We start from the raw sequence: 15,520 nt of genomic DNA on the forward strand, positions 1-15,520 counted from the left end.
TAAAATTATTTATATAATGTTATAAATTATTTATAAAAATATAAATCCTACTATATATTGATGGAGAAGTCACATAAGTGATTTTTCATTACGTGTTGATCATAAATAAACTCTTCAAATTGTTATAATTTGATTGACCGATACTTTTTAATTTTATTTATTATAGTTATATCTAAAAGGAAAGGATAATTCAATTACCACTTTCCAAATAATCTACATAATATTAGAAATAATTATTTATGGTAACTAATTGTTGAAATTATAAAAGAGTAATAATGCGATCAATTTTTTTATATATTTATAAATTACATAAAATAATAAACAAAAGTGTTTATTTGTATTGATATAATGATTTTATATTCGTATAGAAAGAATTATATTTGTATATAAAGTATCATAATAACTATTAATATCTAATAATTCAATGCATACTTTATAAATCATTTATAAAAATCAGACGTTTTAAATTATTATAAGAGGTTCTAAGTCATTTATAGAAGCTTATACATTAATTTATAAAATGTATTTTGAAAATTTAAACTCCTATTACAATATTTTGAATTTTTTTCATTTTAATGGTAAAATTCCTCAACTATGTTTACTTAGTGTAAAAACCCCTAAACTAAAGATTTACTGGTAGTAATACTAATTATGACCTATCAGAGTTTAATTCATTAAATAAAGTTAAATTATGGAGTTTTTCGTTAAATACTTAATTTTGGGGATTTTTACCCAAAACAAACTTAGTTGGGGGGTTTTAACGTTAAAATTTCTTATTCTTTCCTTATTATATATTATTTAAATCCTTATAGTGGGATTTGTTTTATCAAAAATCAGTTGCAATCAACTGACGAAATATTTTCTTTCCTAATATCATGCATTTAATATTTAAATATATATGTAGCAAGATTATAACTAGAATATCTTTAAAAATTTATTAGAAGATATTCTATCTCATAGCTGAATTAAAATTTATTAGAGGATATTTTGTCTCATAGCTTCTCTTGAAAACTAGGTCATTTAGAAACTTAAACTAATTTGCTATATAAATATCACGCCACTCCCATTAGTTTCACGCATCTATCTTTTAAGTTTTCATATGTTTTTGATCGATATAATTTAAATTCTACTTTTGTGATTTTGTGCAGGTGTATGATAAACAATAAGTAACTCATAGACGGGAACACTATTACTGGTAATTTTATGGGGGATTGTTCTTCTCCGTTTATTTTTGTTCTCTTCCTCTCCATGTTGTATCTCTATCTATATTTTTGCATCACTAGTGATTCAACTAACAAAAAGAGACGACTCTGTTTATCCAGGAACTGATCATCCCTTTCGAAAAAGGTAATTCTTTTTTTATAAAGTTAAATCACTTATCAAGAATATAATATAAGATATGTATGCTAATCAAGTGCAATTTATTTATTTTGTGTGATCCTCTTCGGTACGTCTGAGAGCCAAAGATAATCTCAAAGCTTTTTAAAAATTTTGAAACTCATTGACGTTGTCCTATCAATTATATAATTTGTTATCTTTTGGGGATTGTTTACATCTTTAAATATTTTTGTTAGAATTACCTCTTTTCTGACTCAAGGCTTAGAGAAAGAAACCGTAAATCATCTCTGCTGTTACAATGAAACCAATGATAATAAATCTCAGGTAATTCAAATCTCTCTTTTATATTTCATGGCTAATTTTTTTATTGGGGTTATGCGTGAAATATTTGTTTTTTCTCAATTACATTTTTCTGATGTTTTAAGATTAGTGTTAAATGTGATCGTTTTCTAAACGTTCTAATGTATTCTTTGTTCATATGAACATAATATAAATATCAATATGTAACATCGAATCTTTCATATTAACCATATACATGTAATATAAGTATTATATAATTGTAAATATAATATTAATCTAATATTAATGTTAATGTCCGCACATGCGTGCGGGCGGTCCACCTAGTAATAATAATAATAAAGAAAAAAGACAATTATATTGAAATTGGTTATAAAAAAACATAAAATCCATGAAAATATTAAGTTTTACAAAGATTTATTACTTTTAAATAAAATTTTAAGAGAAAAATAATCTTGCGTTCTAAAAGAGCGGATCAAAATCTAATATTTATTAAAAATATAGAATAAACAGATAGAAATGATGTCGCAGGAGAAGTACAAGGAAAAAGCCCTTTCACTCTTTGAGCGAAAGTTTATAAATTGACCAACCTTTGAGTCTATTATCATGACATGAGTCTATCATGACATGTACTAAGACTTGACATAACTGGTCTTTCTCACACCAAACCCTTTTCCTCTGTTTCTCAATCTCTCCTCTGCTTTTTTTCTAAATGACGAACCATAATGCGTTTATGTCTGATGCAAAAGGCAACATCAGCTTAGCGGTTAGGGTTCCCGTCTCAAGCCAATCTCTGTTTTCTCCCAGTGGTGGCCGATGCATTAGCATTCCCCGGAAGAAACTTCTGCAGAAGATAGAGGCTGTCCCAACTCAAACCCGGATCGACTCGTGGATCGAAACCATGAGAGCTTCTTCGCCTAGTCGGACCCGGCCAGGGAACATTTCATCCCTTCCGGAGTTGGATGAGGAGGATGAATACTCTTCTTGGATGGCTCAACACCCCTCGGCCTTAAGCAAGTTTGAAGAGATTGCTAAATCTTCGACAGGGAAACAAATTGTTATGTTTCTTGATTATGACGGTACATTATCGCCCATTGTTGAAAACCCAGATCAGGCTTACATGACTGATGAGGTTTGCTTCTCTTCTTACTTTCTTATTCTTCCGGTTTTGTCTATTTTTCTAACAACTCTCTTGGTTCGCAGATGCGAGATGCAGTGAAAGGTGTGGCTAGATATTTCCCAACCGCGATTGTCACCGGAAGGTGCCGTGACAAGGTACGTTTTTATAACATCTTTTCTCAATCTGCTAGAAATTAAAGATTATTCTGGAACCTAGATCTTGAGCTTATTTGTAAAAAAACAAACTCACGTTCTTTTTTTTTTTTGCTAAGATTGTAAATATCATTAATGAAAATGAATGTTTGGTTACAAAATTAATTGAAACCCAATCTGCTAAACAGCTATTCTGTTCTAAGAGGCTGCAAAAAAAGTAAAAAACCTCCAAGAAACCCATGAATCAGTCCAAGCAAATCATAAGAAGAACTTGAAGCTAATAATGACTAGAACAAGAGACAACAAATTTAGATCTCCCCAGCTTCACGCTTCTTGTTCTATCAGGAATGACCAGAAAACAAACAAGAGAACAGCTATGACGAGTCGATTGGACGAGCACTCACCCGAAGGTGGCTCTAAGCAGCTTCGACGGAGGCGCCTGGCTCACGCCCCAGATCACTGCTGGAGGAGGATCGTCTACCAAAAGACCTGAAGCTAACGCAGTTAGAAAACAAAAGATGTTGACTTGAAGGGCCACCTATGAAAATGAAGAACGTGAGGAAACTCCGATCAAGCGTGGACGGTAAAATCAGCGGCTCCCCATCCGGCCACGCGATCTGGAGAATGACTCAGAGGGTTCGGCGGAGCGACGAGTGAGCACCAAAGCTTCCACTGGAGCGAAGACTAGAGAAGTTAGAACACGGAAGGAGTACGAAGACTCCTCAAAACAGGCTACAGCACCGATGAGCGAGATCTCCACTTCAAGCAAGAACGCCACCACAACGGGTCGTCCTCAAAACCCTAGAGTCGACGTCATGAGCGAGAAGAGAGAACCAAGCATACACCATAGCTTCGCTATGGTTGTCGTCTCAAGAACTAAATGAACAAGAGGTCCTCAGTGGCGAGCCTCACCGCCACGTTTCTCTCAGATCTGAGAGGAGAAGCTCTAGGTTGACCTTGAAGCAAACGACAGAGATTACCAACTGGAGCAAGACACAAAGGCTAGAACGGAGACAGCAGCAACGCATCTCACAGTCTTCCGGGTCAAGGATCTCAGATCTGACCCAGATCTGAGCGCAATAGGCTCACTAGAGGAAGATTCAAGGCCGCTAAGATACCCCCACTTTATCATCCCTCGCCGGAGTTCCAGAGAAGCCAGAGACACCAATGACTTCAGTTAGAACCGGTGAAGAGAATTCCAACGGACCCAGAATCGCCAAGCAAAGAGGGGAGACTAGGAGGGGGGGTGGAGGCGCTACAGGAACATGCGGAAAAGATGCCTCACGGTGACCGGCGCCGGAAAGAAACCTACCACCGTGAGAGGAGCAGATCTCAGATGGCGTAAACTGGAGAAGGGAGAGAGAAGAGAGAGGGTCGTTTGTAACTCACGTTCTTTTAAGAGAAATTGGCGTGTATGCCTCTAAACACTACTGAAATAAAGAGACTACCCCCATCTTCAGCATCGATTTTTATTTCCAATTTTGTCCTTCTTGCAACTCCTTGCATGTCTGTAATCGTGTCAGACTATTTTGTAGCTGTCAGGCTATCTGAAAACCCTATATTTACTGTCCATACGAAGGAAGTCTAAAAACACCTTTTATCTCAAAATTTTAAGAGGTGAGATTCTTTTTATTATTTCTTTCTACTCTAAGCTCTTTCTTTTATTTTCACTCTGTATTATGTGATCTAATCTTTTTTAATCTCTATTCTTATTTAAATCTTTATTCACTATCTTTTTTTATCAGATCTTTTGGTGTTTTTGTGAGTTTGTACGTTGTATGATAAATTATTTTGTTATCTAATAAATGATTTGTTACATGTTACATGTTTTGTTAGCTGATACTCTCTTCAGATTAATTGTTATATGGTACAAGTTTTTTTATGTGTTGCATAATTTGGCGGAATCGTAATTAGTGACAGTTACAAGATTTTGAAAAAAGATTGACGCCAACGTTTTTATATAGACGAATCGAATTTTCATCGGACTGTTTGTTATTTAGAAATTTTGTTTGCAGTTTATATATGTGTTTAAAAGGAACTTTTATCTATAAAATTCTGCCTCTAACTTTCTTTTTATTTGATTAACAATATGGATAATCGTTGACTATAAAATTTTGTCTCTAACATTCTTTTCTTCTGTAAAATTGATCAAATATACTAATTACAATACCGCTTACATACTAATGATATAGTTAACTCGTAAGATTAGACTTTAGTATAATATCTAATTTCTAATACTAAAGGTTACCATTCTATTTTCAACTACATAGGACTCATCTGCTTATACTTTGGATTAACGATAATTATTATTGTTATGGTCAACTAAAACATTTATACGCTAACATTTTATATAACAATTAACATTATATAAAAACTTTCAATACACCACCACAGTACAAATATATTTGACATCTAACAACTGAAGTGGACATAGATATATTAAGAGTTTTCCGGTGAGGTCCTAAGCGGAAAACTCTATTCTACAGAAGACTTATCTAGAGAGAGAAAATAAATGTAGAGAGAGGGGAGAGAAAGTAGGATACCTGAGTCTGCAGAGAAGAATGACGAAAGTGAAGGAGAGAAGCCTATTTATAGCAAAAACGAGGCACACTCTTCGAAGCGTCATCATTAGGTCTACAAAGGCCTAAATGGGCTTCAAAGGCCGCCTAAATGCCCAAAAACTTACTCGCGACGGTTCAGTTTCTCGCTCGAACCGGTTTTCAATCTGGAAATCAAACCGGAAATAATCTCCGGTTTCGATCTGAACCGATTCCCCAGAGTTAACCGTTAAAAACCAACCTGAGCCCTCTGCTTGAGGCAGTTCACCTCCCGAGTAAAACATGCCGTCATGACGGAAATGGAAGCAAAACGAAATGCATCATGAAAGGCGCAACTCGGAGCGACTAGAAGCAGTGCGCGACTAAAATCGCACATCGGCAAAACGAACTGTCGCCTGCATTAGGACCTGTTATACGAACGAACCTGACCCATAAATTCACTGAGACCGTTACGCCGCTCACAAGTGAACTGGGGGGGGGGACTTATTGTAGGAGATGGATTACATCCCTCCACAAGGCCCATCGAATAACAGGCCCTAGTCCGGCAAGCCCGGCTAAGTTTAGTCGGCTTAGCGGCTAAAGGCATCGGCTCGACCCCAGAGTGCTTTTAGCCGATTAACTAAGCCGGTTGAATATACTTGGCTTAGAGAGAACAGTACCGAGGCCCGCGTACTCGGCCTTTCATGACAAGGCCCAAAGGACGACATTATTAGGGCATCAAGGACAAATGCACTATAAGAAGGGATGAGGAGACAAGAAGAGGGGACCTTTGGGACAACTCACACACTAAGCGGCTAGATCTAGGGTTTCCTAATCATCTCTTTGATCCTGTTGCTTAAACCTTTGATCTTGTCTCCTTACTTCCCGTTAATCTTGTAACCTCTTTGTTTGATTCTAATAAAAGCGTCTTTAGTCACCCCATTTCTAAGTTCATTATTCTAATCAACCGAATCCTGTACAAACAAGTAGGTAGGAAAATTTCTGGGACGACTGGTACAATGGAAACAAATGTCACTCACAAGAAGATAGCCCAGTTACCCATTTTATATTATTTTCACCTTAATAAATGAGTTAGTGAACACCTGCAACGAAAATTGTTGTAGATTTTTTACCCAAAAATAGAAAGATTGTTGTATGTTGATCTTGTTCTATTCCTTTTTATGATGTTTTGATTTTACTCTTCTTTCGCAAATGTAAGTTTGTACAACATTTTTTGACAAAATCATTATTTAAGATTACCCAAAAAAATCATTGTAGATATATCCATTCGGAATATGTATATCTCAGATATTTTAGTAGGAAAAAAACAAAATAACCGAATGTATGAAAATCAAATTTATTCACTTTCAAATGACATGATATAGTCTTATATTCATTAGGAGCAAGGTGCATTCAGGATATGAAATTAATGGTGGGAGGACCCATGGATTCCTTCAACGCCAGCAAGGCCAGCTCGATCAAGAGTCCCAGTTGTACATCCCAAAATGACCGTCAGCAGTCTTATTGATTTTGAGTCAAAGGAGTGAGATGTACGGCTATTGGAACAATAAGTGGATCAAGACGACATTCCGATGATTCAGAGTTTGGCCATAAGCCCTACTCACCGACGAGATACTTTTTGTTGGAACTACACCAAAAGTGGTCAATATATAGTCAAATCTGGATATTGGGTTGCTATGAATTTGATGCAGATAGATGAGGATGTAGAAGTCTTACAACCCAGTATCACGAAACTCCAAGCCTTTGCTTGGACAGTGAATGCGCCACAAAAAATTTGCCATCTTATATGGCAATTAATCTCTGGACAGGTAGCGGTAACAAGGAACCTGGTACGCCGCAATATGCGATGTGATAACTACTGGCCAAGATGTGGAGAGCCAGAGGAAACTGTTACTCATGCGATCTTTCAATGTCCACCAGCCTTACAAGCATGGGAATTATCATCTACACCATCGGGCCCTCAAACCTTTCTGGTACCAAGTGTTTACGCTAACATGGATTATCTGTTCTGGAGGAAGAATAGCATAATGAAGCCGGAGGATGATAGAGACCCTTATCCTTGGATAATATGGTACATCTGGAAAGCCAAGAATGATAAGTTGTTCAGAGGCATAGATAGAGATCCATTGGAACTTGTCAGGTATGCAGAGAGTGAGTGCCAAGCATGGCATAATGCGAAGGAAACTATATCTGCTCCTATACAGGGACAGCCTCAAGAAGAAACACAAGTCTTAAGCTCGGGTAATATCTGCATGGTGGATGGCTCGTGGACCTCCACAGCTCAGTTTAGTGGAATGAGATGGGTCTGGAAGGATAGCATGGAGAGAATTCAACTTATGGGGTCCAGGAATTTAACGCGGCGAGAAACATCTCTACATTCAGAGCTAGAAGCACTAAGATGGGCAATGGAGAGCATGATACAACACTCGACCTGTCAGAGATTTGGGACGGATTGCAAGGACCTGATTGCTATGATACAAGAACCACAAGCGTGGCCCAACTTCTCAACTGAGCTGGAAATCATTCAAACTCTTCGGTTGTGCTTTTCGGACTTCAAGATCAGCTATTTTCCAAGGACGCAAAACGATATTGCAGATTCGCTAGCTAGGAATGCACGTTCATAGATCCCTATGTTTTATTGGTTGTTCTATTCCAGTCTGGCTACCCAGACCGCCTCAAGTTTGAGTAATAGAATAGCCGTTTGCTGCCAAAAAAAAAACAAAATACTAGTTGATCATAATTTTGTTCAAACATTTTACCCGAACTAAAATAGATGTTTCAAAAAAAAAAAGAAAAGAAAACTAAAATAGAGCTACTGAAATTTAATAAAAATGTACCCTACCATATACACAAAATCAAGTGGAGGTGCAGTTTTTTTTTTCTTTTAAACACAACATCAACTTTTAATTCACCAACTCAAGATACAAAAGGTTTTTAACCTCTAGAGACTTGAACCAAATACATTGAAGCTATCTAGTATTGCCCTAAGTCACTTGTTTGGACCTAACGCTACTTGACCAAGCGAACAATGTATTTTTTCGATCACACTGAGATTGAATCCACCCCACAACCCGGAGTGAATCAACTCTTTGACCCCTACATTCGACCTCTAGACACGAGAGTACTTACTAACTCAGTAAAGTATGAAGCCTTGCTCGGTAAACATTTCATTCCAGGCTATTGGGCCCCATGATGTGAATGACGCTCTTGGCCCAACAGCAACAACACCGAAGGTGCACTCCGGGAAGGACTCATAGCCACCGCTTTTCACTACTCCGCTCCTCAGCCACAAAATGGACATAGATGTCCGACTGAAAGTGCGGGTTCGGTATAGGACATGGGCTGGTTTTGCAGATCCAGAGGTGAGGAGCTCGTACCGTCAGAAGGAACCCGAAGGTACTTTCCAATGCTGGGATGTAGACCTCCGCCACGCGCCGCCGCTAGGTTGACTTCTCCGGTTGACCACTCCATCGTCGTCTCCCTTGGCTCGTGTTGTCCCCGAGAACTGGTCGACAACCCTCTGTTTATAACTCGTCAGTCTTCTCCTCCGTTTATCTCACCGCTCCATCAGAGCATGGATCTAAGGCGGAAGAGACTTCTCTCCAAACCACGCGCCCATACCAGTTTAGATTTACCGGAGATCTAAAAATTGAAAACTAGATCTGGTTATCCAAACACCCTAAACGCCGACTCCCTCCTCTTCTGCCATCCTACGAGCCTCGCCGCTACTCCAAGGATAGTCTGAGCCTAACTTAGACACTCACATCATGCGGGTCTCCGATTTGACGCGAAGAAACCAGAATAGCTTGCATATTGACAAGGGGATTGAGCGTCCGAGAAGAGAGCAAAAGGAAAAAGAGATTTAGGGAAGGGGGGAGAGCCTCCGGCACCGGAGAAGCCGGGCCAGAGCTAGGGTTATATCGCAGATCTAGGCGAGAGCGTTTGGTTTAGAGAGAGAAATGACTTCCCACGACCATGTGGAGGTGCAGTTTAGACCTAAAGGAACACTGCTTTCTAAAATAATATTATATTTCAACCAACAAAGAAAATGAATAAGATAAAATAAATTGTACTGTTCTTAAATGCTTTTTGATATAAAATTACACAGTATATAGGCCGTAAAAATTAGGGTCTTTGTCAAAGAGCTTTGACTCTTGCCCAAGCCTTAGCTTGCAAGCATTCATGTCACCAACCTTTAAAATAAGAATTACCCGTCTCTTTTTTGGTATAAGAAATATTGTAACTGTTCCATATTTGGATTTCCGATTTTTTTCGACAACGAACAGCTATTCTATTTAACCGCTAGTATTATTATCCTATAACATAAATAATTTTAGGATAACGCAATATGGTGTTCTATTCGTGGTACGCAGATTGTGGGGAGTTTAAGTAGTTTGAAATCATTCCACTGCACTTCATTTTTCACTACCACACTGATATAAAACCATATTTTGAATCTCATTTGAATACCTGAAAAAAAAGATTCATCCATGAGTTTTACCGTCCATTTTAAATTATTTTATTTTTTCGTAGGTTTGAAATACCTCTATAGATTAAATAAACAAAAAACTATTTAGGGTAAATACGAAAAAATGGTATGCTTTATTTTCGGTGGCAGGAATCAGCAGTAGATTCAGTACACAAAAACAAATATATAAGCTATAAGCTATATAGCTCTCTAGTAATCTAAAACTATATATTGAACTAGCTGGTGTTGAAGTAAGGTGTTCCTAATCAGGTTAAGAATCCGGTTCAATCAGAAGTATTGGTTAAGCTAAACCATACAAGCTCGTGGGATTCACATGGAACTGCGCTATTATAACGAGCTGTATATATACTCGTATAAGTCTCTCAATGTTGTAAGCTGAAAGTGATATAACAGCATAGAGAGAGAAACTTAGAGATAAGATAGAGAGAGAGTAAAGGCGGAAGAAGAAGATCGCCATTGTTGTATCTCGAGAGCTCGGTTTGAGCTAGATCTCTATATAGTGCAGTTGCTGGTAAAATCCAGCTCCGGAGAGTTATAGCGGCTCTTTCACCTTGAGAGAGTGCGGTGAACTCCGGGTGAACAAATCATCTGTGTTCTTTCTTTATCTTGCTTGATTCGTTAATAGTCTTAGATCGAAGCCGTTAGGAGTAGAAGCAATAGCTTGAATCCTAACAGAAGTGGTATTAGAGCCAGGTACACGAGCCTAGTGAATCTGCGGAAAAGGTGATTCTTTCAAGATTGATCGGAGATGGCTGGGATGAAATCGGAGATCGAGAAGTTCGACGGCGATGGTGATTTCTCTCTATGGAAAAGACGGATGTACGCTTTCCTTAGCGTCTCCGGGTTAAAGGATGTTCTCATCGAGAAGACGAAGGTTGAAGAGGATTCGGAAGAAGATGAGAAAGATTTTGAGAAGAAAAAGAAGATCGCAGAGGCTGAGATCGCAAGATCTGAGAGATGCGAGAAAGCGATGAACATCATCTTCCTAAATGTGGGAGATCACGTTTTGAGGAAGATCGAACGATGTACGACAGCAGCAGAGACGTGGATCTTGCTAGAGAAGTTGTACATGCCTAAGTCTCTGCCGAACCGCATACACGCACAGTTGAGGTTATACAGTTTCAAGATGCAGGAGAATCGATCGGTAGATGACAACATAGATGAGTTCTTAAAGATCATTGGAGACTTGAGTAACCTGAATATTGAAGTCCCGGAGGAAGTGCAGGCAATACTGCTGCTTAACTCTCTTCCCTCGAAGTATGATCACTGAAAGAAACGCTCAAGTATGGGCGTGATGTCATCAAGGTAGATGAGGTAGCTAGCTCAGCTAGGTCCAAGGAAAAGGAGTTGAAAGATGTTGTAGGTTCTCGAAGCAGTTCAGAAGGACACTTTGTGAGGGGAAGATCAGAAAACAGAAGTTCACAGAATGGTAATGGAAGAAAGAAGAGCTTCAGGTCGAGGTCAAAGTCAACAGGGAGAAAGAAAATTTGCTGAATCTGTGGAAAGGAAGGGCATTACAAGAAACAGTGCTACAAGTGACTTGAGAGGAACAAGCATCGAAACCAGTCCGAGAGAGGAGAGTCTTCGTTGGTGAAAGATGATGCTCACGACTTAGTAGGACTGATAGCTGCAGAGGTGAACGTTACACAGAGTGCTGATGACTCGGAGGAGTGGATATTAGACACAGGATGCTCATTTCATATGACTCCCAGAAAGGAGCTCTTTGTGGAACTGCAGGAGGTCACAACAGCAGGAAAGGTTAGGATGGCGAACAACTCTCTAACTGAGGTTAAAGGAATAGGCTCGATCAGGTTTCAGAATCCAGACGGTACTACGTTTCTGCTTCACGAAGTGAGATACATGCCAGGAATTGGAAGAAATTTAATCTCTCTAGGAACACTGGAGAATAAGGGCTGCGAGTTCAGAGCTTCAAACGGTAATATGAAGATTGTGTTGGGATGCACACTAATCATGAGAGGTTATAGGAAGGGTTCTGATACTTTGTATTTTATGAGAGGATCTGCGTTAAGGTCAGGAAGCGGTTTAGGTGAGCTATCAGCTGCAGTCTCAGACAAAGATCAAACTCAGCTGTGGCACAGTAGGCTTGGTCACGTGGGAAAGAAAGGACTCGAAATGCTAGTTAAGAAAGGTTGCATACCAAGTGAACACGTCTCGGAGATGAAGTTCTGTGAGGACTGCGTTAAAGGTAAGACGCACAAGGTCAGCTTTGGGCCAGCTCAGCATCTGACGAAGGAGAGACTCGATTATATCCACTCAGACTTATGGGGATCACCCAACGTCCCCATGAGCGTTGGAAGGTGCCAATATTTCATCTCATTCACTGATGATTGGTCAAGGAAGGTTTGGGTTTACTTTCTGAAGACGAAGGGTGAAGCGTTTCAGCGGTTTGTTGAGTGGAAGAAAATGGTAGAAGTGCAAGTAGAAAGAAAAGTGAAGAAGCTGCGGACAGACAATGGCTTGGAGTTCTGTAACCTGAGGTTTGATCAGTTTTGCAGAGACGAAGGCATTGTCAGGCACCGTACGTGTACATATACACCCCAACAGAACGGGGTAGCAGAGAGGTTAAACAGGTTAATTCTAAATAAAGTTCGCAGCATGTTGAGTGAGAGTGGGCTGGAGCCTAAATTTTGGGCAGAAGCAGTCTCAACAGCAGTCTACTTGCTGAATAGAACTCCGTCCTCAGTCATTGATTTTCAGATTCCGGAGCAGCGATGGACCACAGAAGTTCCAGATTTGTCAGGGCTTAGGAGGTTTGGGTGTATAGTCTACATACATTCTGATGAAGGGAAGCTAAGTCCAAGGGCAAAGAAAGGGGTTTTCACTGGCTATCCGAAAGGAGTAAAGGGATTCAGAATTTGGCTTATTGATGAAGAGAGATGTGTCATCAGTCGTAATGTAGTTTTCAGAGAGGATCAGATGTTCAAGGAGTCTAAGTCGTCAAGCGATAACTCAGGTAAAACTTCTTCCTCTGTCAATTCTACTAATACACGTGTGAGTTTTGATTTTGTAGGAACAGAAGATGACGTGTCCCAAGGTGGAGCAGTGCAAGAGCGTGGTCAAGTAACTCCTGTGGAAACCGAAGATCAGGAGGATGAAACGGGTTCTGAGGATACTCCACCTGCGACAGAGACTGATGACGGTTATCAACTAGCAAGGGACAGGACAAGGAGGACGTTGAAGCCACCAGCAAAGCTTCAAGATTATCACGTCTACCCTGAAGATGAAGACATTGCAGGCTTCGCGTATTTGATGAGAGACGACACTGACAGAGCAGAGCCAGGAAGCTACAGAGAAGCAATGGAGGGTCCTGACAGCGACAAGTGGGCAGAGGCGTCAGATGATGAGATGACCTCATTAAAGAAGAATCGAACGTGGGATCTGGTGGATCGAAACAAAGACCAGAAGCCTATAGGTTGCAAGTGGATATACAAAAAGAAAGAAGGAGCTACAAAGGAAGATGGTCCTAGGTTCAAGGCAAGGTTGGTGGCCAAAGGGTACTCACAGAAGGAGGGTATCGATTACCAGGAGATCTTCTCTCCGGTAGTGAAGTTGGTCTCAATTCGAATTATCCTGTCTGCGGTTGTCCATTTTGATATGGAATTGCAACAAATGGACGTCAAGACGGGTTTCTTCACGGATATCTGGAGGAGACCATCTACATGGAGCAACATGAGGGTTATGAAGACAAGGAGCATCCAGATAAGGTGTGCTTGCTGAAGCGGACTTTGTATGGATTGAAACAATCACCGCGACAATGGAATCAACGTTTTGATCAGTTTATGCTGAAGAATAGTTACGTCAGAAGTGAGTTTGACAGTTGTGTATACTTCAAGGAGTTAAAGGACGGGGTTTGTGTGTATCTATTGTTATACGTTGATGACATTCTTATTGCGTCTAAGAATCGGAGGCATATTGAGGAGTTGAAAGTGTTACTAAGCTCAGAGTTTGAAATGAAGGATCTCGGAGAAGCCAAGAAAATTTTGGGTATGGAGATCTATAGAGATTGAACAAAAGGGATTATGACGGTGTCTCAGGAAGGATATATACTGAAGGTACTTGGAAATTTCAAGATGGAGCAAGCTAAGATAGTTGGTATTCCTATGGGTACTCATTTTGCGCTAAGGGCAGCTACGGAGATAGAGCTGCGAGATCAAGCTGAAGCTATGAAGAAAGTCCCTTATCAGAGTGCAGTGGGAAACTTAATGTACTCTATGATATGTACACGTCCGGATTTGGCTTTTGCAGTGGGCCTAGTGTGCAGGTATATGAGCAAGCCTGTCAAAGATCATTGGCTGGCAGTTAAGTGGTTGCTCAGATACCTGAGAGGTTCGGTGAAGATTCGGTTAGTGTTCAGAAAAGAAGGAGAGTTTACGGTTCAAGGTTATTGCGATGCGGATTATGCAGGGGATGCGGACAAGCGCAGGTCTACAACAGGAATGGTTTTCACAGTTGGAGGTAATCCAGTGAGTTGGAGATCTAGTTTGCAGAAGGTAGTGGTGTTGTCGTCAACAGAATCAGAGTACATAGCTTTGTCAGAAGCGTCAGGAGAAGCAGTTTGGTTAAAGGGATTTGCGAATGAGCTTGGGTTCAGCCAAGATGCAATAAAGATTTACTGTGATTCTCAAAGTGGAATTGCACTGGCGAAGAATGCAGTATGTCATGAACGAACGAAGCATGTGCAGACAAAGTATCACTTTGTTAGAGATTTGATTACTGATGGTTGGGTACAAGTGGTGAAGATTGCAACAGAGTAAAATCCAGCAGAAATTTTCACTAAGGTGCTACCTGTTGGCAAATTCAAGGGTGCTTTGGATTTAGTAAGAGTATCGGAAGGCTGTAGTTTAGAAGAAGCATAAGTTATAAAGGCTGAGAGGGGTTTTCTCAGGATGTGAAGCTAAGCGGGTTTGCTTGGAGTTAAGGGAGTTACGGTGTCAGTAACAAGAATGAAGTTGAAGGTGGAGCTGATAAGGAACAAGGTGGAGTGTTGAAGTAAGGTGTTCCTAATCAGGTTAAGACTCTGGTTCAATCAGAAGTATTGGTTAAGCTAAACCATACAAGCACGTGGGATTCACATGGAACTGCCCTATTATAACGAGCTGTATATATACTCGTATAAGTCTCTCAATGTTGTAAGCTGAAAGTGATATAACAGCATAGAGAGAGAGTAAAGGCGGAAGAAGAAGATCGCCATTGTTGTATCTCGAGAGCTCGGTTTGAGCTAGATCTCTATATAGTGCAGTTGCTGGTACAATCCAGCTCCGGAGAGTTATAGTGGCTCTTTCACCTTGAGAGAGTGCGGTGAAATCCGGGTGAACAAATCATCTGTGTTCTTTCTTTATCTTGCTTGATTCGTTAATAGTCTTAGATCGAAGCCGTTAGGAGTAGAAGCAATAGCTTGAATCCTAACAGCTGGGAAGCCAATTGGGAGACGAAAATTCTCATGTGAAGCCACATACAATGGAAGATCCAAATATATTCTATTCGAAAGATATATATGAATTTTGAATCCTGATGATAACCACAAAAGGGGGAAAATGATGAAGTT

The 15,520-nt window shown here is 39.7% G+C and overlaps 2 protein-coding genes across 2 annotated transcripts; both read left to right on the plus strand.

Moving 5' to 3' along the window:
- The first annotated feature begins 1,720 nt into the window (after positions 1 to 1,720).
- LOC117133930 (probable trehalose-phosphate phosphatase D) lies at positions 1,721 to 8,256 on the plus strand. The gene is made up of 2 exons (XM_033291092.1): positions 1,721 to 2,767; positions 2,839 to 8,256. The coding sequence occupies exons 1-2, from the start codon at positions 2,348 to 2,350 to the stop codon at positions 2,950 to 2,952; spliced, it is 534 nt and encodes a 177-aa protein (XP_033146983.1). The 5' UTR covers positions 1,721 to 2,347; the 3' UTR covers positions 2,953 to 8,256.
- Positions 8,257 to 13,994: 5,738 nt separating this feature from the next.
- Positions 13,995 to 14,729, plus strand: LOC117134363 (secreted RxLR effector protein 161-like). The gene has a single exon (XM_033292652.1). It carries the CDS (start codon positions 13,995 to 13,997, stop codon positions 14,727 to 14,729), a length of 735 nt encoding a protein of 244 aa, XP_033148543.1.
- The last annotated feature ends 791 nt before the right edge of the window (positions 14,730 to 15,520 follow it).

Source organism: Brassica rapa, chromosome A05, assembly GCF_000309985.2.
Source record: "Brassica rapa cultivar Chiifu-401-42 chromosome A05, CAAS_Brap_v3.01, whole genome shotgun sequence".
In the NCBI taxonomy this organism is placed as follows: Eukaryota; Viridiplantae; Streptophyta; class Magnoliopsida; order Brassicales; family Brassicaceae; genus Brassica; species Brassica rapa.

Coding starts and splice junctions, on each gene's coding strand:
- LOC117133930 (XM_033291092.1), top strand. CDS start 2,348: ATGACGAACCATAATGCGTTTATGTCTGATGCAAAAGGCAACATCAGC. Junction 2,768..2,838: donor AGGCTTACATGACTGATGAG/GTTTGCTTCTCT, acceptor CTTGGTTCGCAG/ATGCGAGATGCAGTGAAAGG.
- LOC117134363 (XM_033292652.1), top strand. CDS start 13,995: ATGACGGTGTCTCAGGAAGGATATATACTGAAGGTACTTGGAAATTTC.